Source organism: Nicotiana sylvestris, chromosome 3, assembly GCF_000393655.2.
Source record: "Nicotiana sylvestris chromosome 3, ASM39365v2, whole genome shotgun sequence".
Lineage (NCBI taxonomy): Eukaryota > Viridiplantae > Streptophyta > Magnoliopsida > Solanales > Solanaceae > Nicotiana > Nicotiana sylvestris.
This window is the reverse complement of record NC_091059.1, coordinates 178,928,105-178,952,228: the sequence shown is the minus strand read 5'-3', so window position 1 is coordinate 178,952,228 and position 24,124 is coordinate 178,928,105. Positions and strand designations below refer to the sequence as shown.

The 24,124-nt window shown below is 33.1% G+C and overlaps 2 protein-coding genes across 2 annotated transcripts; both read left to right on the top strand.

Moving 5' to 3' along the window:
• Positions 1-4,959, top strand: LOC104216562 (uncharacterized). Its single transcript, XM_009766635.1, has 2 exons — positions 1-201; positions 4,573-4,959. The coding sequence occupies exons 1-2, from the start codon at positions 1-3 to the stop codon at positions 4,957-4,959; spliced, it is 588 nt and encodes a 195-aa protein (XP_009764937.1).
• Positions 4,960-6,427: 1,468 nt separating this feature from the next.
• On the top strand, positions 6,428-12,235 carry LOC104216557 (pentatricopeptide repeat-containing protein At1g74850, chloroplastic). Its single transcript, XM_009766630.2, has 4 exons — positions 6,428-8,439; positions 9,111-9,425; positions 9,606-9,713; positions 11,511-12,235. Exons 1-4 carry the CDS (start codon positions 6,620-6,622, stop codon positions 11,848-11,850), a joined length of 2,583 nt encoding a protein of 860 aa, XP_009764932.1. The 5' UTR covers positions 6,428-6,619; the 3' UTR covers positions 11,851-12,235.
• Positions 12,236-24,124: the final 11,889 nt, after the last annotated feature.

The window sequence follows — 24,124 nt, the reverse complement described above, 5'->3', positions numbered from 1 at the left end:
ATGGCCTTCACCAAAGGAAGGCAAATCATGGATGCTATTCTGATTGCAAATGAGTGTGTTGATGCCAGAATGAGGAGCAAAGAACCAGGCATTTTGTGTAAACTAGATATTGAAAAGGCTTATGGCCATCTGAACTGGGAATTTCTACTGGGAATCCTACTGAAGATGGGTTTTGATGAGAAATTGATCAAGTGGATTAAGGTATGCATGAGTACTGTGAAATTTTCAATTCTGATAAATGGTGTAAGCACGTGATTTTTGCCCTATATGAGAATTACTCCCAAAAAATTCAAAAATAAAATGATTTTTCTTTGGTGTGCAATTTTGTGATATTTTGTGATATTTTGAAGAATTATTTGTATTTGTCTGTGCGTGTTTATTCGCTAAATTAATAAAAATACAAAAATATGTCGCATTTTGCATGTAGGATTTAATTCTACAATTGATAGTAATTAAAATTGTTTTACAAAAATTAAAAATTACAAAAATAGGCATCGTTTGCATTTTTAGCATTTAATGTCCAAATATACAATTTTATGCTTAATTAATACTTAATTGTGCGTTAATTGTTATTGGGAGTTAATTTGCGCTTTTATAACTTAATTTAGTTCTTAATAATAGTTTAAGTATTTTTATAATTTAGTTTTAGAAAAAATAAAAGAAGAAAAGAGAGCGAAAATATAAAGAAAGTCGGAATTAGGCCTCTTCTTCAATTTCAAGCTATAGGCCCAAAAAATGGCCCAATCTTCCCTACGACCCAGTCCATTTCGAACTGGGTCGACCCAGTCCATAACCCAAAAGACCCAATACCCCTATCTTGCATTTCAAAGACACAAAACAAAAGAAAAAAGAAAAAAAAAAACTAAAACTATCCTAAGCTATCCGCCCCCCCTCTTCTTCTCTTTCTCTCTTTTCATCTTCTTCTCCTCAAAACTCCAAAGCACAACCATGGCTACCCAGCAGCCACCCCCTTCGTCGAACACCACCCAAGCACCGTCCAAACACCACCAAACGACACAACCTCTTTCGCGACCCCAACCCTATCCGCCATTGATGAAGCTCATCGAGCTCAAGCTCGTTGAAGCTCGACGTCTATGTCGTTGTTGCTTCTGTCTCAACCAAACAACCAAACAAACATAGCCTCGATGAGTCAGCTGTTGATCGAAGCTCCCATCGCCGCTGCTCGTCACGACCAAGCTCGCACGCTGCCATCGGGAGCAGTCCATTCCGCCATGGACGTCGTCGACAGTTGCTGCTGCTCGCTGCTTCGGACTGCTGCTGCTTCTTGGCGTCGTGTTGCTGCTCGCCGCTTCGTACTGTTGTTGACGACACAAGACAGTCCGGTTAAAGTCCGGCAAAGGTCGAGGGTTTTTCGTCAAGTGAAGATACTATACGTCGTAAGTTCATCGTCAAGTTCGTTGTTTGTTTGGTCGTTGTTCGTCTTTCGATCCGGTTAGTAGTTTTTGAGTTTTATTTTGTCCATATTTTGTTTTGATATTTTCGAATCTAAAATCAACAAATGTTTGTTTTGTTTATCGTTTGAATTAATTTTTAGTTCATGTTCATGTGTTATTTGTTAAATCAATTTTCAGATTTTAAAATGGAAGTTTAATTAGTTGTTTTCATGTTTATTTCATGTTTGTTGTATTGTTTAAGTAAGAATTTGTTAGTTTGATGTTTGTTAGATTCAAATTGAAATTTAATTAATTGTTTCTTCAATTTGTTTCATGTGTTTATGTATTGTTAGAAATTGTTAATATTGTTAAGTTCAAGTTTAAGTTCATAATTGTTTCTTCGTCGATCTTGTTATTTGTTTAAAGAATTTAGTTGTATTAAAGGAATATATTGTTTTAATCGTTTAATCCGTCATGTTTGTTGTCTTAAAATAGATTCATTCATGTTCATACTTTGTTTGGATGATCTTGAATCCGAATTTTGTATAGTTTGATTTCTTGTTTACCATTTATGATTATTGCTTGAATTGTTCTCATAATCTTGTTTAAAGTTTAATATAAGAATTGTTTGTTGTAATGTTGTTAGAGTTGATTTTAAGTTCAATATGATTGAATTTAGAAATCTTCATACTTTGTTTGTTGTTGTTGTTGAATCCGAAAATAGGATTGTTTGTTGCTAAAATATTGTTCAATCAAATTTTAGTTGTTCTTGGTTGTTCAATTTGTGTTCATGTGATTTGTTGTTGAAATGTTGTTAAAATCATGTTCATGTGATATTGTTGTTATGATGTTCATCCATGTTCATATTGTTGTTTGAACATTGTTAGAAATTGATCATATTGTCTATATTTTGGTTATGTTTGATTAAATGATGTGTTATAGCTGATGGGTAATTTGGTAAATTTGTAGTACGTTCAGGGGTAGTTTGGTAATTTCAGTAAGGTTGGAGGGGGTAGTTTAGGAATTGTACATTTTGTAATTGTTTATTTGAAGCATGGGGGACAAAATGAAATGGGGTGGGTTGTGATATGATTATTTAATATAAAGGGGGGACAAGATTTAAATTAAAGGGGAATCTTGCATTATTTTAAATAAAGCATGGGGGACAAAATATAATGGGGTGGTGTGATATGTTTATTTAATATAATGGGGATGAGTGGGAAGATAATGGGTTTGGTAGAGAAAATGGGTTGATTTTAATTGATTAAAAGGTTTATGGGATGTGTTATATATGTGAAGTCTTGAAGACAAATAAAAGGGGAGAGGAGAAATACACAGACAAAAAAAAAACGGGAGAGAGAAACAAATCTGAAAATAAGAGAGAGAAAAGGGCTGAACATTTAAGAGATAGAAAATTCCGAAAAATATTTAAGCTTTCAAATATAAAAAAAACTAAAAAAAAAATATTCTGTTTTCTTTTGTTGTTTGAAATCAGAATTAATTGTTGTTTCATAAAAGCTGGAAGCTTTTGTTTTTTTTTGGATTACTACTCCACCGGTCTGTTACTGGGTTGTTACTGTTGCTGGGCTATTGTTGCTGTGTTGTACTGATTTTACTGCTGTTGCTGATTCTCATATTCATTTTCTTTTGCTTCCAATATCAGGTACACAACTGAAAAGCTGTTTATTGTAATCCGAAATATGAAGCGTGAATACATATGAAGAATGAAAATTTGAAGTTTTAATTTCGTTTTTATTTCTTTGTTCCTTTTGTTGATTGTATTTAAGCTATTTCATGAATTACTAAATAATAACTGGAATAAGAAAAAATAACATAAGTTAGTCTTTAATGAATCAGTTCGGCAAAACAGGTTAATTCACTAGTTATGAAGGTTTCAAGATTATCAACAGTAGGTTAATCATGAATAACTAGCTAAATTTAGCTAAGACATGAATTTAAATTAAAACTTCGTAAATTAGGCATTAAGGCATGACTTGAGCTTAATCAAGGTTAGAAGAACGTTTAAGCCTAATAAACTTTCTAATAAGCTTTAGTAATTATGGTTAAATTTAGTTTCAAATGATTGTGAATAATTAATCTCAATAATATTTTTTTAAAAAAAATAACAATGCTAAGTTTTAATCTAGCTATATTTGTTTATTTTGAATATTAGTTGTTGAATTTTTATTTAATTTATAATTTTCGAAATTAAAAATAAAATCCCTTTTTCATCAATATTTGTATGAATCAAGCAATTAGCGTGTCATGTTTTCTTAAATAATAATAATAAAAAAATCTAATTAATTAGGATTTTCTTTATTCATTTTAGAGACTAATTTTAAATAGCAAAATGTAGTCGCTTTAAGATTTATTCATTTAGGAAAATAAATGAGATGAGCCTCGCTTAATAAAATGTATAGATTGCGGGGCCCTCAATAAATGTACATTTAATTGCTTAGAATTAAGGAGGAGTCGTTTTAGCAAATTTCACGGCTCTACCCCAAAGTAATAAATCGCTAATTGCTTTAGGCGCGATATAATAATAATACATTCTTAAACACGGGTATGCATTTATGCGACCCAAATCCAAATCCCAAAACATTGAATAAAAATACGTTCCGGATCGTGGATGCATTTTATGTGTCCCAATCCAAAGACATGTTTTTAAACGATGTTCACAATTTTTTTTAAAATAATAATAATAATAAAGTGGTAAAGAGTTAAAATTGGCACATCGGTTCATAATTGTATTAAAATCAGATAAATAAGCCAAATATGACAATTGAGCGACCGTGCTAGAACCACGGAACTCGGGAATGCCTAACACCTTCTCCCGGGTTAACAGAATTCCTTATCCGGATTTCTGGTTCGCGGACTGTAATATGGAGTCATTCTTTTCCTCGATTCGGGATTAAACTGGTGACTTGGGACACCCTAAATCTCCCAAGTGGCGACTCTGAAATAAATAAACAAATCCCGTTTCGACTGTCCTTTAATTGGAAAAAATTCCTACGCCCTTCGCGGGGTCGGAAAAAGGAGGTGCGACAAATGGGTCGCCTGCTGGATTCTTTTCATCACAGAGAGGTTTGAGGCAGGGGGACCCTATATCCCCTTTCTATTCATTCTAGCAATGAAAGGTTTAAACAGTCTGTATAAATCTGCAAAAGCTAACAACTAGATCAAGGGCTTCAGGGTGAACCATACAGTTCCAGAGTCTCTGGAAGTCTTCCATTTACTATATGCAGATGATACTCTGGTTTTCTGTGATGCTAATAGAGACCAGGTGCTCCTTCTGAGAGTAATTTTCATACTTTTTGAAGCTATTTCTGGATTACACATTAACTGGAATAAGAGCTTCATTTATTCAGTTAATGAAGTAATGGAGATTCATAGCTTAGTGAATATTCTGGGAGGGAGTACAGGAACTCTGCCAACAATATATCTGGGAATGCCTCTTGGAGCAAAAAACAAATCAAAAGGGATATGGAATGGTGTAATTGAGAAATGTGAAAAGAAGTCAGCTATAAGAGTCAATACCTATCACTGGGAGGGAGACTTACACTAATCAATTGTATTCTAGATGCTTTGCCAACCTACATGATGTCTCTGTTTCCTATGCCTACAAGTGTAGCAAAAAGACTTGATGCCTTGAGAAGAAACTTCTTATGGCAAGAAGCACGTGAGAATAACAAGATTCACTTAGTCAGATGGGATGTTCTCACAACAAGCAAAAAGGAAGGCGGTATGGGGATCACGAATATGAAATTGCAAAATCAAAGTTTGATGATGAAGTTGCTATGGAGGTTTGCTACAACAAAATAATCTTTGTGGAAGAATGTAATTGAGGTAAGGTATGGAAAGGAAGACAGTTGGACAACCAAACCAGTGAGCACTCCTTATGGGGTTAGCCTGTGGAGATCCATAAGAAATCAATGGTCAATGTTTTGTACTAAGTCTAGTCTTAAAGTGGGTAACGGTATGAAGACCTCTTTCTGGGAAGACATATGGCTCGGACAAAGAACTTTGAAGCAATTGTTTCCAGACATTTACAACCTGAACAACAACAAGTTTCTTATGTGGGAGAGGCGTGAACAGTTCAATGATGAAATCTCACCTTCAGAAGACTCCTAAATGATTGGGAAATTCAAAGGATGTTAGAATTTTATAGTACCTTAGAAAAATTCAAAGGCATTTCATATTCTAAGGATAAAATGCATTGGAATGGGGGAAAAGAAGATAAGTTTACTGTCAGATCTGCATACAAAGCTCTTAATCAGTCTAACAATCAGATTGGTTGTTGGCCATGGAAGATGATCTGAAAAGTAAAAATTCCCTACAAAGTTGTATGTTTTACTTGGTTATTAGCAAGAGAAGCAGTCCTAACACAAGATAATCTTATCAAGAGAGGTTATCAGTTGGGGTCCAGATGTCACCTGTGTGAAGCTCAGGGGGAGACAGTCAACCATCTTTTTTTACACTGTAATGTTACTGATCAACTATGGAAGATATTCATCAATCTGAGGGGGATCCGACGGGTTATGCCTAGGAATATCAAGGAAGTCCTAACTAGTTGGAAAAGAGATGGGGAACATTCCGACCCGAAGGAAAGATAGAAGATTGTCCCAACTTATATTTGGTGGACAATATGGAAAAAAAGGAATCAAAGATGCTTTGTGGACAACCATATTTCAATACAAAAACTGAAGATGAGATGTTTAATGCTCTTTTATTTTTGGTGTAAATAGAAATTCCTAGAAGAGAGTGAGAATATTTTGATATTTTAGACCATTTGTATCCTACAAAACTTTAGGCTTCTCTTTTGGGTTCCTGCCATGACATATTACCTTTCCAAAAAAAAAAAAATGTCATGAGACGAGGATTATTCAAGTGACAACACAAAGTAAAGTAAAAGAAAAAAGAACCCAAAATATGAGAAATAATTCAAAAGAAGAAAAGTACAAAATGCATACGGGGCTGAAACCTTCTCAAGGAAAATAATAAATTTTCAGTTATTTTATGCCATTGTTATCCATAGCTATTATCCACGTGTCCTTCAACTACTTCATCTCCTCCTCCTTGAAACCCCAGCTTAAACCTTAGCTCCTTCTCTGCCATTCTCCGAGCTCAGCTCCGCCGTGCTCCGCCACTTCACCGCTCGCTCTCCATCTTCCGGCGTCGGTTAACTTCCTGATTATTAGACAGCGACACATGTTAGATTGACCAAAATGTCCCTATCGTGCAACTCTTTCTCCCCAGTCTTCACCCCGGTTCCTCCCTCTCATCGTTTCCTATTCCCGGCCAAAATCCCAAACTACGGAAAGCTCTCCCCCGTCCACCGCCGTCTTCTTCTAACAGTCGCTGTTAGAGCCAAGCCGAAAGAGCTCATCTTAGGCAATCCGACGGTCACCGTTGAGAAAGGCAAGTACAGTTACGATGTCGAAACACTAATAAACAAGCTCTCGAGCCTCCCACCACGTGGAAGCATCGCCCGGTGCTTGGATACTTTCAAAAACAAGCTCTCTCTCACTGACTTCTCCCACGTGTTCAAGGAATTCGCGGCGCGTGGCGATTGGCAGCGGTCCCTGCGACTCTTTAAGTACATGCAGCGCCAAATATGGTGCAAGCCCAATGAGCACATTTACACTCTCATGATTGGAATATTAGGCCGTGAAGGCCTTCTTGATAAAGCCTTCGAGATATTCGACGAAATGCCAAGTCATAGTGTGGCACGAACGGTATTCTCTTACACTGCTATTATTAATGCTTATGGCCGTAATGGACAATATGGAACTTCTCTTCAACTACTTGAAAAAATGAAGCAAGAAAAGATAATTCCTAGTATTTTGACTTATAACACAGTTATTAACTCTTGTGCTCGTGGTGGACATGAATGGGAAGGGTTATTGAGTCTATTTGCCGAGATGCGACATGAGGGTATTCAACCGGATTTAGTTACCTACAATACTTTGCTAAGTGCTTGTTCAAGTAGAGGGTTAGGAGATGAGGCAGAGATGGTTTTTAGGACAATGAACGAGGCTGGGATTTTGCCTGATGTGACTACTTACAGTTATTTGGTAGATACTTTTGGCAAACTGGGGAAGTTGGAAAAGGTGTCAGAATTACTCATGGAGATGGAGGCTGGGGGTACCTCGCCGGAGGTCACCTCCTATAATGTCTTATTGGAGGCTTATGCACATTCGGGGTCTATGAAAGAGGCTATGGATGTATTTAGGCAAATGCAGACAGCTGGATGTGTGGCTAATGCAGAAACTTATAGTGTTCTGTTGAATTTATATGGGAAAAATGGGAGGTATGATCAGGTTAGGGACCTTTTCCTTGAAATGAAAATGAGTAATACGGAGCCGGATGCGGATACATACAATATTCTCATCCAGGTCTTTGGTGAAGGTGGTTATTTTAAGGAGGTGGTGACATTGTTCCATGACATGGTTGAGGAGAAGGTGGAACCAAATATGGAGACTTATGAAGGGTTGATATATGCCTGTGGAAAGGGAGGCCTTCACGATGATGCGAAGAGGATTCTACTGCATATGAATGGACAAGGTCTGGTGCCTAGTTCTAAAGTGTATACTGGCGTAATTGAAGCTTATGGACAGGCTGCGCTGTATGAGGAGGCAGTTGTCGCCTTTAATACTATGAATGAGGTAGGAAGCAGACCGATGGTGGAGACTTTCAATTCTCTGATCCATGCATTTGCTAAAGGGGGACTTTACAAAGAATCTGAAGCAATATGGTTTAGAATGGGTGAGGTTGGAGTTCCACGGAACAGGGATTCTTTCAACGGGATGATTGAAGGGTATAGACAGGGAGGTCAGTTCGAAGAAGCTATAAAAGCTTATGTTGAGATGGAAAAGGCAAGATGTGATCCAGATGAGCGGACGCTTGAGGCAGTTTTGAGTGTTTACTGCTTCGCAGGCCTAGTTGACGAAAGTGAGGAGCAGTTTCAGGAAATTAAATCACTGGGCATTCAGCCTAGCATCATTTGCTGCTGTATGATGCTGGCAATTTACGCAAAAAGTGAGAGGTTAGAATTTAATTTCTGATCAGCCGATTCCTCAAATTTTATAACTTGATATGGTTCTATTGATCTAACATTGGTGCCTCAGAAATGGTTCTTTAGACCAATTTTTATGCTGTCTTTCTACTTGCTGGGATATAGCTTCTTATAAGACTGTACTTTTAAAGGTACTAAGTGGAAATACAATATTTGAATTTTCAATTTGTACAATTCGCTTACTCGAAAAATGCACAGTGAAATTAAACTGTTTGACTAGTTGTGTGCATCGTCTGATCTAGTCTATTACATTTTGAGTTTCTTTTCCATAAATTTCATATAGTTTCTTCAACTTTTTCATACTGCTTCAGGATTTGTGCATTTGTACTTCCTTGTGTTGCTTATTATTTGCAGAAACTGGCAAGATTTAGGCATGAGGGTGTAAGTGGAGCTTAGCCTATGTCCGAAAGCTTCTAGCATAGATTATACCATGAAAATTGAGCTGGTCCTAGTCTAATATAGTAGTTGATGCTTGGATGCTCTTAGAGTTCGTGGATGAATTACCAATCAAAAAGAAAAAAAAAGTTGGTGGATGAATTCCTGTAAATTTTTGCATCACTGGAGTAACAGAGAAGACTTTTCTTCTTTCCTTTTGCTTCCAATATTCTTATATGTTTTATTTCTTGAAATTCTTCTATTAGGTGGAATATGGCCCATGAATTGTTGAACGACGTGATGACAAATAAGACTTCTGATATGCACCAAGTTATTGGACAAATGATTCACGGAGATTTTGATGATGAAAATAATTGGCAGATGGTTGAGTATGTCTTTGACAAACTCAACTCAGAAGGCTGTGGTTTGAGCATGAGGTTCTACAACACTCTTATAGAAGCACTTTGGTGGTTAGGCCAGAAAGAAAGGGCTGCAAGAGTGCTGAATGAAGCAACAAAAAGGGGGCTATTCCCTGAACTGTTTCGAAGAAACAAACTTGTGTGGTCTGTGGATGTTCATAGGTACTTGTTTTAAGAGGGATATGGTGTTACTATGTTTAAATTAAATTCCCCTCCCCTTCAACCTGCCCCAACTCTGTAAATAGTGCTAGCATAATTGTTCCTTGGTAGGAAATATTGAAAATGGGTGTATATTACAATATAGTTATGCGGTGTTTCTCTAATTATTTTCTATTTTTTTAGGATGTGGCCTGGTGGTGCATGCACTGCAATTTCAGTTTGGCTCAACGATATGGAAGAGTTGTTCCATAAAGGCGAAGAGCTTCCTCAATTGGCTTCTGTTGTTGTCGTGTAAGTGCTTTTGCTTCGTGCTTTTTGTCAGTGATCATCTCCTTTATGTGATGCTTTCTTCCTATTTACTTTCTGTGGGGTTGGAGGGCATGGGTGTAGATTGACCAAGAAATGTAATTGCTGGAACCTACTTTTTGGACGTGTACTCCTTTTAGTTTCGCCAGTTATTTGCTTCTTACTATAAAGCTAAAGGGAAAGAAGAGCAATGACCATCACCTAGCAGCATGAACACATGCTTATCCCAAAACAAGTCTATTACCAGACAGGTAGGATATTTGACCCAGTCATTTGTCTAGGATTTGTGCAAGATATCCTTTAAGTATCAATGGAGTTGCCTATATCATGTGGCTAATCACTCTTTTTGTCTTCATGCTTCTTGTATGCCTGGTGTTTTTTTTTCTTTTTTTGATAAGTATGCTTGGTGTACTTTTACGCCAGAATACCAAATCACTTATATCTTACACTAACATAACTTTCTCTTGAAGAAATGCTAGCCAGCATCTAAAGGGCACTTGAAGAAGACTAAGAAATTAGGAACTAGGGGAATTTTAAAGAAATTTGAGGATAAGTATAAGATAAAACCTGACTAATAAGGAATGCCATAAGTTGACCATTTTCATAGAAGTACTGGATTAAGTTGAAAATTTAAGTTTTAGAATGAGGAAAGGTTGCTAATAGCCTAATAGGCAATCTGTTAGCATGCTTTCCTTGATCTAACTTTGAAATAACCCAATCATTTTATGTAAGTACTGGGCTGAAGTAATAATTGGACCCTTGAAACTTTATGAAACTGAAGTGTAAATGCTTCTTTTGAAATTCAAAATGCATGTGTATAAACACCTTTTATATATATATGAGTAATTCATGCGCCGATGTACTTTTTAAGGTTGTGGAAGCTGAATTAGGAGGTTCCCTCCGTAATTTTGCTAATTGGTTCAATCAATGCTGGGTTACTTCTGTGTTAGCTACTCCTTGGATCAACATCAGAATTGAAAGCTATATATAAATTGTTCAAAAACTTACTTGAAAAATTAAAACTGAAGTATGAAATATAACGCCAACAATATGGTCATGTACTGGTTCATTGTGGTATCTGCCACTACCACACTTCAGTTGGTGTCCCCTTCTTTTTTCATTTTCGGACTTTGGTCAGAGAAAAGGAGATTAAATGTGTCGGTTGACCCCAACTAATAATTTGAGGGCCATAGTATTTCTTGGAAAGCAGATTTTTCTAATGATTTATCAAAAGAAAAAGGTTCTTTAGGATGATATTACTCATTGAGATATTACATGGCTTCTCTCTTGATAATTATTGTGTTTGATGATTATGTTAACCATACATGATATTTTTAAATTTTAAAAGTTTTATACTTGTAGTACTTTTACATAGTTTCTTATTATGTACTAGATTATATTTTATTTATTGAAGTAACTTCATCATCATTTGGTTAGGATCAACTAAACCAACCTCATATCATGTATTCCTTCCAACATCACACTACTAATTTTTTTTTGGTTAAGAAGTCAATGTCCAAACTCGCATAGAAAATTAGACATTTTGACCCTCTTACTACGACTCATTCTTTTTAGGAGGGAGGAAAGATAAAAATCTCTTAATAGATCATGTCTCCATAATTTTCGAAGTGTTTGTATCTTCATGTCTAACTTGTTTCTCGTCTGACAGTGGTTTCTTCGTCAGATAGGAAGAGTTAACTGTATTGTTAATGTATTTGGTTGTCTTTTTCATTTTTTCCCTTTCTTTCAATTAAATTTATATGATTGCTTTCTCTGAATCAGACGAGGTCAGACGGAGAAGAGTTCAATAACTAGGGATTTCCCGGTTGCTAAGGCTGCATATTCTTTTCTAAAGGATACTGTTTCGTCATCATTTTGTTTCCCTGGGTGGAATAAGGGGCGGATAGTCTGTCAAAAGACTCAGCTCAAACGTATTTTTTCTAGTGCCGAACCATCCTCGGGATCTTCAAAAGGTGACAGACTAATTCCTTTAAGTAACTCTCCCATTTCCCTTTTGGGAACACAGACATCCGTGAGTGATGCAAAAAGATCAGAAAGTGCGAATGCTGATAGCAAGAGAAGCACAAAATCAGATTCAGAACTTATGGCGAGCAGTGTCTAAGCGGATGATTGAGATATTTTGCAGAATCTGCTTGACTAGTTTGTCGAGCTTGCATGGGCCTTTTGACCTACGAAACGAAGAACACAAAATTACCTGGCCCTTGCTCTAATTTTGATCTATCTTATAGAAATGCTTTGGCATCACCTCATTCGGTCTCAACTGTCATAAAATGTCAAACAAGTGCAATATTGCCCTTGTGACATTGCAGAGTGAATGCCAGAAGTTCATGTTGTTTTCAAAATTCTGGCACCCCGCTTGCGGGACGGGGAACTGAAGAATTGGAAAGCGTTTCCCTTCACAGCTTGCTCATGCATAAATGTATATTGAGAATGTTCCATTGCTAAAATGAAAATGATTCTTTTGGGAGATTCTTTCACTCCGTTAATTTCGTTGAGTTGGCACGGTCAATAACTTTGTTAAAGCGAGTGACACGCTATGGATTAGGTATTAGCATTCTTCCTTTCAGAGTTAGCCTTATATGTTCGCATTTATCAGTAAAATGCTAGTGAATGCAATGTGCAAGTAAGCAATTTTTTGAATCACTTTTGCCACTAAAATGCAATTGTTTGTTTGAACATACAACCTGTTACCTGTTGGCAACGAATGAATTTAAAAGGGAAAATTTCACATGGGAACAATTGGGATCCTACTTTTCAATTTTATAGCCCATATTTCAATTTACAACTAACTAGCCCAAAAATAATAGGCTAAGATTCAACATCCAATTCCAATAAATACTCGAAATTACTATTTAATTTTTAAATAAGATTGATCAAGCTTTTAAGTTAATTTTCGAATCAGCAACTATAACTCAAATATTAATTCAACAAACCAAATCCATTGAATGGTGAAAATTAGATTTTTAACAAGCTTAAATATGTGGGTTTAGATTCCAAATTTGATTTTGTGAGAAATTTGGAGTGAGTGTTATTTAGAATTGTTAGAAATAGTATAAGGAGGTTGTATATAAAATTTGAAGTCATTTAATGGAGATTTGGACTTTTGAACAAGAATTGCAACTGAAAATCGTGGAAGAAGTTCGTCTACAGACGCTTGTATAAAGGTTTATAAAAGTGTATAATAGTGTATAAGATGTGTTTATACACCCATATACACTATTAGTCCATTATACAAGATTATACAAAAAACTGACTGCGTCTTCTTCCTTGTGTCTTTTCTGAAATTTAACTCAAATCTTGTTCAAATCTACTCAAAATCACTTCAAATTGAATTTTTTTTTTGTTGATATTTTCAATCAATTGGAACAACACCTAATCCAAACAACTAACAAACTCAAAAAATCCTATTTTTGAAAATAAAGCTTTGAATAGCCTTCAGTGGTGAACTTCTACTCTTCAATTTTCTTATATTGCAACCAGGTGACACAGGGGGAGAAGCAGTAATGACAGATGGCCCTTTGAAGCATATGTAGAAGATATGAGAGGAAAAGAGAGTGAATGCAATGGTTGTGAGAAGATAAATTTAACTTTATAAATTTTGAATTTGCTAGTGCTTTAAAAATATGTACAATATGGACTAGATCGGATAAAACTTAAAAATATGGGCATTTTTTGTTATGGTATGATGTAAGTGTATTTCCTCGTAATTCTTTCAATTTAAAACGAGAGATATTATCTGGTCAACAAACTAAAACTTCATTAACTATTGCCACTTGTAGAGAGTTATAGTGGCAGACAAGCCTTAGAAAAAGATAAAGATAAAAGGACATTAATCTTTCATAAAATAAAATAAGTTAACAATTGCGTCGTAGGGATTACCTATTGAGATACGATAAATGCATTAGGATATTTTACCCCACTTTTACAGGCTCTGGATTATAGGTTTTCACATTACACGCATGGTATAGACCCGGTGGTGGGCTTTTGGGCTATCCACTTCTGAAAAGGTTAACTTTTCATCCAGTTTTCCAAAGCTCTAAAGAGAACCTTTTAAGACGAAGATGTTGAGATTACCATAGGCTTTATTCTTCGAGCATGGTATATGCAAAAGAAAAGAAAAGAAAAGCACAGTTGATTACAACAAGCACCTATAAAGTTATCACTTTAATTTCAGTTGTCAACAATTGATTAAACTCAGTTTCTTAATTTCAAATGCATGGCTCTCCTTTTTGACATGTTTTGCACAAGTTGCGTATTAAGGCTAGTACAATAATTAAGTAGGTTTATTCAATTGATACATCCACCCAAAATGGTCCAAATTAACTCCAAAGGAAAAATGAGGTGCTGATAAATAAAATGTACGGTGAGAAAGCCATGCTTTGTGTGAGTGCAGCACTTAATTTCTTCTTTACCTAATTTCGAGCGGATGGAGGAGGGCACCGGAGGTTCCACTAGTTTATCACCTTTCACTATATTGCGCAGACTCTTTAAAAATTTTATCGCTTCTTTATTGGGTCCTCTAAAAATATATTACGGATCCGACACAAATACAACGATATTTTTTGGAGAGTTCGAGCTGCCGATACTTTCTTTTGGCATTTGCTCCAAAACAGAAAAACGACACATATTTGTATTGTCAAAAAGTTGAAAGTTTAAGCCGCCCAGCCGAAAGCATAAACCAGACTTCATTCGTGGAAATGTAACTTACTAAAATAATCTAGCAAAGATCAAAAAGAGATAGAGGGAACGAAAATTGTTCAGCTTTCATATTCACTGTTCAAAAGTCTTAATTAGTCACCTACTGCAGGATTTGTGATCTTAGCAAGAATTAGTATCAGTACCCGCGCGACTCGCAGACACAGCCCATGTCGGATTGTGATTTGGATTATTTGAATTATGTATAAATAACTTTAAAATATAAACCTTTCAGATAAAATTTATAGATAATCATTAGATATTAATTAAGAAGTAAGACATGAAACCATTTTGCAAATCTCTTAGTTGATAACTTGTTTTCTTTTTTTATATTTATATAATCCAACCGATTAATTTTAGTACTTGAATTTCGTTTTGTTATCAATATTTTAAAAAAAAATCCTAAATATATCATATGGTGATTTGTCTCGTTTGAACATATTAGATCATATTATTTTAATAAAATTCTTAGTATCATTTTATTTTTTTATCTCAAGCTCCAATAAGTCTTATTCTTTTAAAATTTACACATTTTTTTTGTTCTTTGCTTATAATTATTATATTATTTATTATTTAATATTATTATACTTTCATATGATTTTTTTCGGGTTATTAATTGACTTACTATCTTACTTATTATTCTTTTAATAATTATAGATAAATATTATTTTTTTTATTCTTAAAATTTAATATATTTTACGCTTTTATCCTCTTACTCGAAAATATTTTACTATTTAAATTTATCAGTATTATTTTTGAATATTATTCAATTATTTACTTTGTTTTATTTTAAAATAATTTAAAGTATAAATATCCTCACACTATCTCTATTTTTTTCTTTATGCAGTCTATTTCCTACTAAGAAATTTTTAATTAATTTTTATATTAATATTTTACCTGTAATCAAAATAATATCATATTTTACTTTAAATTATAACTTTGATTAGTCTAAAATATTAATATACAAGTTCTTTGATTATTATATTCCAAATCTATTGAGTTTTTCTTATATTTATTTTTTGTATTACATGCAATAAATTTTCTTTCCTTTTAGTTTCAAGATACAAAATTTGATTTTTTGTTTTCGTTAAAAAATTACTTATATTAGATATTTATTTTATATTTTTTAAAATTTAATTCTATATCTAGCAAGACTTTAATTTTTGGTGATCTTATCCATAGTTTGAGCATTCTCATCATAATGTTAAGAACTTTCTAACATTAAGTAAAATAGTCTTTTCCTTTCATTTCTAATATAAAATTTTTAATTTTTTTTTAGTTTTGCTATTATGTTATCAGATATATGGCATTATCACAGTTTCATATGGCTTTTAATTAAGTTTTCACTTTATTTAATATAATTATCCATTACTATCCTAAAATATAATATAGATAAATCTAGAATTTTTTTAATCTTAAAATAAGTATCTATTTTATTTTAAAAACATTGCTTGAATTCTTGAGTTATTTAAATTTATCAATAGTATTTTTAAGTATTTTATTTCACTTTATTTTATTTTATAAACTAATTCTTAGCATAAATATTCTCACACTATTTCTAATTTATTCATAATATTTTTCTTTATATATTTTAAGAAGAATTTTTTTGTCTTCAAAAAATTATATCCTTCTAATTTTTAATTGGACTGCATTTTTAAAAATTATCTTATGCTTTCAATAATTGCACTCAATTTATATATTAATCTAAAAATTAATTTCTTATTTGTTGGAACACATTATATCTAATGATAATATTTTCAATATCATTTTATTTCTTTATGTACTATTTTTAAAAATAATAAGATTATGAAATGAAAGAAAACAAATCAAGTGGTTAGTGAATAATTATATTTGGAAAGCTATCAAAATTTATTTACTATAAGAATGTGTGTCAATTTTAATTGATTTCTACTATAAATTAAATTTGAGCAAATCTAAGTTGTTTTAATCCTTATTAAATTAAAAAATCTATTTAGATTATGTCTTAAAAATGCTAAGTGACATTTTCTCAATACGCCACTTGGCTTAATATCATTCATCACTACCCTCCTTTTAATATAATATAATATAGATAGAAGATATAGATATTTAATTCTTTTCTTATCTTATAAGTAATTGTATACTTTATGTAAGATCTATTTTACCGCCTGAATTTTTTTTAATTTTTGAAGTCAATAAATCTTTAATACCTTAAGTAAATTTTAATTTTATTTCATATTTTAAGTTACTCCAACGTATAAATAGTCATAGGTTATCTCAATTTATGTCTTTCTATATTTTTTATTTTTTTCTATTATAGTGTTTTAATTAATTTTTTACCTCCATATTTCTAACTAATTTAGAAGAAAATCTATGAGTGGATCAATATATATATATACACACACACACACTCCAAAGTATAAATAGTCATAGGTTATCTCAATTTATGTTTTTCTATATTTTTTATTTTTTTTCTATTATAATTTTTTAATTAATTTTTTACCTCCATATTTCGATCTAATTTAGAAGAAAATCTATGAGTGGATCAATATATAGATATAAATACAGATATAGATATAAATATAGATATAAATACAAATACACACACACACATATATATAGTGTGAGAGAGAGAGAGAGAGAGAGAGATTAGATTTGTCTAAGATATATTTAGATTATGTATAAGATTTATTAAACTACTTCCCTTAATTATGTTTTTATTTATAATTTCTAATGATTAATGTTATCCTAAAATTGCCAAGTGGCTTTACTTTAACTTGCCACTTGGCTTAAGCATAATGCATACTACTCTCCTTTTAATATAATATAGATTAAATTGCATTTTCAGGCAATTTAATTAAAATTTTCTTGAGCCTAGGCAAGTTGGACTTCTAAAATTAGATCAAGTAATACAATAATTAGTAGAGTTATTATTGGTGAAAGTAAAGTATTAGGGCCAAGTTGCTTATGATACAAGAGTGGATGGATATCGTACAAAATTAATTTTTATTTTTAATTAATAATTGAAGAATTTATATTTTGTGTAATGGGTATCGTATGAAATTACACGCAATTAAAAGAGAAGACATAAAACCTCGCAAAAGAGAAAAGATAGGTGTCACAATATTAAAATAAAATCTTCAGTTGGAGAGTTTCTCCTTTTTCTACACTTTTGAGTCTGTTTGGTCAAGCTTCTCTAAAGGCCAAAAGTGTTTTTTTTCCCTTAAAAATACTTTTTTTCCCTATTAGTCTGTTTGGCCAAACTGCAAAAATCAGTTTATTTTGAGAAGTGTTTTTTCTCAAAAGTACTTTTGGTGAGAAGCAATTTGTGTTTGGCTAATTAATTTGAAAAGCACTTCTGAGTAGCAATTAGTGTTTGACCAAGCTTTAAAAAACTGCTTCTAAGTCTATTTTTCTCAAAATTGCTTTTGGAGAGAAGCTACTTTTTTCTGCTTCTCCAAAACTGTTTCTGCTTTTCCCCAAAAATACTTTTTTCCTTTCAAAAGCTTGACCAAACACCTTAATCTTTGAAAAAAAAATATTTTTGACAAAAAAATGCTTTTGCCTCAAAAGAAGCTTGGCCAAATAGGCTATCCCATTTGGCCAATTGCTTATTTTGAAAAGTACTCTTTTTCATAAGTGTTTTTTCCAGAAGTACTTTTGAAAAAAAATAGTTTGTGTTTGACCAATTCATTTAAGAAGTACTTTTTGCAACATTTGGTAAATAAATTGTGTTTGACCAATATTTTTAAAAGTACGTTTGAGTGTCAAATTACCAAAAAAGGATAGTACCAAGGTCTTACAATTATTTTAAAAAGAAAAATAAACTTAAATATTTATCGTAAGAGACTTTTATTATTTTTTTTATTTTATTAATTAAAATATAAAATATAAAGTACACATACATATTAAAGATTCAAATCAATATAATATATACTTATACCAAAGCATATAATATTATCTAGTATAATTACTTATTGTCATTATTCAGTATGAATTAGAAGTCTACTCCATAAATTAATATATATATTGATAATCCATCATCAAATAATAAGCGAAGTCACTCACACATGATCAATAATTTCATATCTAATCCTATCACACAACGCCTCCTTATTAGTAGAAGACTTGTCTTGCATTTCTAAAGGATTACCAGAAGGCCCATCTCCTCCCTTAATCTCTGCAGTAATGTTTTCATTAGCATAATAGTTGAATTCCTTATTGGTAGAAGAATGTCGTCGAATGAAATTAAGTATAGTCATGGTAGTAGTAACAAGATGATTCTGAATGCCAAACTTGAAAGATGACAGTGATCGTAAAATAGAAATGATTTTAAATATATAAAAAATTATTATTTTCATAAAAAAAAATAGTTAAATATGTTTAAATTCAAATTTAAAAAGAGTAACAAATTATTAACAACACATAATGCATAACTTAGTTTTTTTAAAATTTAAATTAAAATAAAACTAATATTACCTAACCTAACTAACTTTCTCCTAAATTGCCAGGTGACCTATTATGAGACTGCCACTTGGCTTAATGTGGAGGTTTTTTTAAGTAATATAAAGATTATGCAATTGAATTATAAATTTATTACCTATTTATAGGTAATTTTCACAAATTAGATTTGATAATTGTTTTAAAAATTCGAGAATTAATAGCCTATAACAAAAAAAATTATAATTAATTATTTGTAAGAAGAGAATTGATAATCCAAAGAAGGATATAAATAATTTTCTTTAATGTGAAAAAAAAGATAATTTGAAAAGTTACAAGACATTATATAAAGAAAAAATCAAAAACAAGAAAAGTCAAAAAAATAATATGGAAAATTACAATATATCCATATATATGATATCTTTAATTTTAACAGAATGATAAAAACTAGAAACAAAAAAGAAAAGAAAAGGCTTAAATTAGTAAGAGATAATTTGGAAAATATAAATTTATGGCGAGGATAGTTTTGTCTTGAATAAATTAATTTTCTACTAGTGATGACGCAAAAGGTCATCTTATGATTCAAAATTAAATTATGTGCTTCGAGGCCTTAGCTACATACGATTGAAAAGAGATGGTCTTTCTCCTTTCTGTTTCTTGCGGGCTATTGGTTTTAAAGCCTCATTTATCCCTCCACGATTTGCGGCGTGCACAGTTTGGGTGTGTTTTTGAAAAGTTTTTATGTTGAAAGTTGATAAAAATAATAATTTTTGCCTAAAAATTTAGTTTTAGTTGACTTCAGTCAATATTTTTGATAAACGGATCTAGACTCGTATTTTGACAATCCAAGTAGGTCCGTATCGAAATATGGACCTGGGCGTATGCTCGGAATCGAATTCCGAGGTCCCTAGCTCAAGATATGAATTTTGATGAAAATTGAAAGTCTGAAAACTAAATGGTTTTGAGAATTTGGTTAACGTTTGATCTTGTTAGTATCATTCCGTATTTTGGTTCCAGAACCCGGTACATGTTCATTATGATATTTAAGACTTGTCTGTAAAATTTGATGAGAAACGGAGTTGGTTTGACGTGATTCAAACATCCATTATGAAAATAGATGTTTTAAAACTTTCTTGAAATTTCATTCAATTTGGTGCTAAATTTGCAGTTCTATGTGTTATTTTGGCGATTTGATCGCACGAGCAAGTTCGTATTATATTTTTAAACTTGTGTGCATGTTTGGTTTGGAGCCCCGAAGGCTCGGGTGAGTTTCTGATAGGCTACAGGATGTTTTGAACTTAGAAAAATCTGGTTTTTGGCTTCTGCTGTGACCTGGTGTTTTCTTCTTCGCGTTCGCAAAGAGACTTTCGCGAATGCGAAGAGTAAAATTATCTAAAAAAGATTTTTTTTCTGCGCGAACGCGAATATCGGGTCGCGAACGCGGAGCATTGGGGGCATTACCCTTCCGAACGCGACCAGGCTCTCGCGAACGCGTTACATAAGTGACCTAGGAGAGGGGACAACTGTTCTTCTACGCTAACACGAGCACTGGCTCGCGAACGCGGATGCCAGGGGGAGTTGCCTTCGCGAATGCGTAGCAGGACTCTTAAACACGTAGGCCTTTGGTTGCTGCCTTTCGCGATCGCGGCAGACCCTTCGCGAACGCGTAGAAGGTCTGACGCCTGTGATTTAAAACAGACCTGAAACGAGAATTTCTTAAAAATTTCATATCTCTTTCATTAGAATTCGACCTAGGGCAATTTTTGAAGGGGGAATTCAACACCAAATCATAGGTTTGTACTCTTTAACGCATTTCCTTAAATTTCCATCATCACCCATTAGATTCCTAGTCCTAAACCTTGTTCTTTCATAATAGAATTAGAGATTTATTGAAGAATTGGGGGGAGGGGGGATTTGCAAATTGGGGATTTAGACCTCGATTTGAGATCAGATTCCGGAACTAATTACATATTCGGGCTCGGGGGTAAATGAGTGAATGAGTTTTGGTTCGAACCTCGAATTTTGACCAAGTAGGCCCGAGGTCAATTTTTGACTTTTTGGGGAAAGTTTTGGGAAACCTAAATTCATGTATTGAAATTAATTTCTTTAGCAATATTTGATGTTATTGAGTTAATTGTGACTAGATACGAGTGGTTCGGAGGTGAATACAAAAGTAAAAGCGGTAATTGAGCATTTAGTGGCCCATAGAGCGAGGTAAGTATTGTGTCTAACCTTGGCTTGAGGGATTAGGTATTGTTGCCTATTTGCTACATGTTTGGTTATTGAGTACAACGTATAGGTGAGATAACGAGTACATATGCGTTGTTCTCGAGTCATAGCATGCGAGTGAGTCTTATTCTTTTAATCGTTGTATTATTTAATCATATTGTTCATGCTTAGACTAGTTATTTTTATGTTGAGCAACTCTTATAATGTTTTACGCAATTTGATATTGATTGAGTATTGCCTCAAAGTTGAGGTTAACATTGTGGAACTAAATGTTGAACTGAGACCTGTTATTGATAATTTTATCTCCATGTTGTTATTGTACTTTATTTTGGCGAGGCAGAGTATAAGCACGACGGGTGATGCCATACCATTTTATATTCATTATCATATGAGGAAGAGTGTAAAGCACGAAGGGCGATGCCGTGCCATTTTATATTCATTATCATGTGAGGAATAATGTAAAACACAAAGGGTGATACCGTGCCATTTCATATTCATTATCATGTGAGGAAGAGTGTAAAGCACGAAGGGTGATGCCGTGCCATTCTATATTCTTTATCATTATTTCTTTCATTTATTATGGTGAGGATGAGAGTAAAAGCACGAATGGCGATGCCATGCACTTATTTTTGCTATGTTTAATATTTCCATTGGAGCAAAGCATGTTGTTTGCTGTGTTTCTTTACTGTTACCATTTTCATGATGTTGTACTCCCCTCAGCATGTTTCCCCCTCCCGTTATTATCTGTTTAGTTTCTATTAGTTGTTATTATGCTCGTATACTGTTTAACTGCACATGTTTATGTATGTGTCTTATCCTAGTCTCATTACTACTTCGCCGAGGTTAGGCTCGGCACTTACCAGTACATGGGGTCGATTTTACTGATACTGCACTTTGCAGTTTCTGTGCAGATGTTGGTACCGGTCCGAGCTGATCCTGAATTTAGCTGCTAGCTTCATCTGATCGGAGACCCAAGGTAGACCTGTTGGCGTCCGCAGACCCTGGCGCCACCTTTTATACATTCACTTTACTGTTTCTTTGTATCGCAAACAGTTGTATTTCTTTGAGACATTAGTTGTAGTTAAATCTTAGAAGTTCGTAGATTGTAACTCCAGATTCTGCGTAGCTTTATATATTGAGACTGTTAAGGATTTTCGCACTCTTTTCAACTTGTTATGGTTTAATTGTTGTTAATTATTGAAAGGTTTAAGAATTGGTTTAATGATCTCTAACGTTGGCTTGCCTAGCAAGTGAAATGTTAGGCGCTATCATGATCCCGACGGTTGAAATTGCGGATTGTGACACTACTTTTACTTTTTGGAAGCTAGAATTTTCTGTTTCTTCCTAAAAGCAGAAAAACAGACACGTAGTTTTCTTCAACATGAAGAAAACTTCTCTTCTTCAATCGTCGAAAACAACCCCGAAATTTACAAATCCGACTCTATCCATCTTTTTTTATAATAAAAGTTAGTGGGAATTCTGAAATCACTCGCCTAAATGGAATCATAGATTTAGAAGGATGACATTATTAGGTAAAAAAGAGAAACAAATTATACTTTTTGGTGAAATTTTATAGGACTATGATATTTTTTTCTATTTTGAAGTATCAAAAATAACAACCCAGTAATATTTCACATGTACAATATCTGGGAAGGATAGTATATACGTATGCCTTATTCCTATCCCAATGGAGTAGAGAAGCTGTTTCAGATAGATCCTCGGCTCAAGAAAATGCAAAAGAGGAAAAGAGACAATATAGTAGTACCATCAACAGATAGAAATAATAACAGTATCATAAGAACCAGAAAATAGATGAAACACAATAACAATAACCAGTAAAGAAGGCCCGACACTATGAAAAATAGAAGAATAGTGTGAACACAACATTAACCGCTGGTTAATGTTCTACCTCCACACCTTCCTATCAAGTGTCATATCCTCGAAAATCTAAAAAATATATATGACAGTATTTCACTCCTACCCATTTTTTCATAACATAGCTTTAACTTTTAATAAAATACAACGAGCCTTAGTGTCATTTTCTCTTCAATAAGCTAAAGTTATCATTGGATTTAGAGAATATCTAGTTCCAATGACTAAAATACGCGATAATAATCCAGGAAATCACGCACTGTTGTCTGTTGCCTCCTTTCTTTTACCTCTCTTTACGTTTTTCTGAGAAATTTCCGAGAGAATTAGATTACAAGAACAAAGTCGTCGATTTTACCTCTTCGAATATATTCATAAGAAATTATTTACAAGTGCTCAATTCATGAAAGACACGATCAATTTTAAAATATGTTCATTGCTTATTTTTCTCAATTTTTTTCGCTTGAAAGTTTTCCTTATAATCTGTTTAAAATATTCATAAAATGTTTTAATTTCCACAATCTTTCATTTTGATTATTGGTTCGCCATTGAATGCTATTTCTTTTCCTTCTTATTAGTTTTATTTCATAAAATGAATAAGAAGTAGTCTCTTAGTCCAATATTGTTCTTGACAAGTAAAATACTAGCATGCAGTAGTAGTAGTAATAGTACTGATTAACATCGAGATCCCAAAAGTCCAAAGTACGGATTTTAAAGATGAAATAGTGGGTAATAATTGATTAATTAGTTATTGAAGTGGTCCCTAAAATAATGTAGTGCGTATTTTTTATTTAAAGATTATTAGTTGAAGATAATGTTTGTTTCAGGAAAACAAAAGCATCCTGAGCGGATCGCCAGTTTATGGTTAATTAAAAATTTGATTATCATAGAAAAAATATGACAACTTGATTATAGTTAAATAATTTACCTCGTTAATGATAATTTAAACCTCGTATTCTTGATTCTTGTTTGCTCTTGATTGTGACCTTTAGAGCTCCTAAAAGATCTGTCTGCTCTTTTTTATTAAATAAAAATATTATAGTACATGATAATTTTTATGTCTGAAAAAAAAAAAAAAAAAACGAAATTAGAAAATTTCGAGGATCTCTGCACGTTAACAGCGCATGTTTCCATAAAACCGATATTAGTGAGATGCTTAATAC

Excerpts from the sequence above, each read along its gene's own strand:
- LOC104216562 (XM_009766635.1), top strand. The coding sequence starts at position 1 with ATGGCCTTCACCAAAGGAAGGCAAATCATGGATGCTATTCTGATTGCA. Across the intron at positions 202-4,572 it reads AATTGATCAAGTGGATTAAG|ATCAAGGGCTTCAGGGTGAA; the intron begins GTATGCATGAGT and ends GCTAACAACTAG.
- LOC104216557 (XM_009766630.2), top strand. The coding sequence starts at position 6,620 with ATGTCCCTATCGTGCAACTCTTTCTCCCCAGTCTTCACCCCGGTTCCT. Across the intron at positions 9,426-9,605 it reads TGGTCTGTGGATGTTCATAG|GATGTGGCCTGGTGGTGCAT; the intron begins GTACTTGTTTTA and ends CTATTTTTTTAG. Across the intron at positions 9,714-11,510 it reads TTGGCTTCTGTTGTTGTCGT|ACGAGGTCAGACGGAGAAGA; the intron begins GTAAGTGCTTTT and ends TCTCTGAATCAG.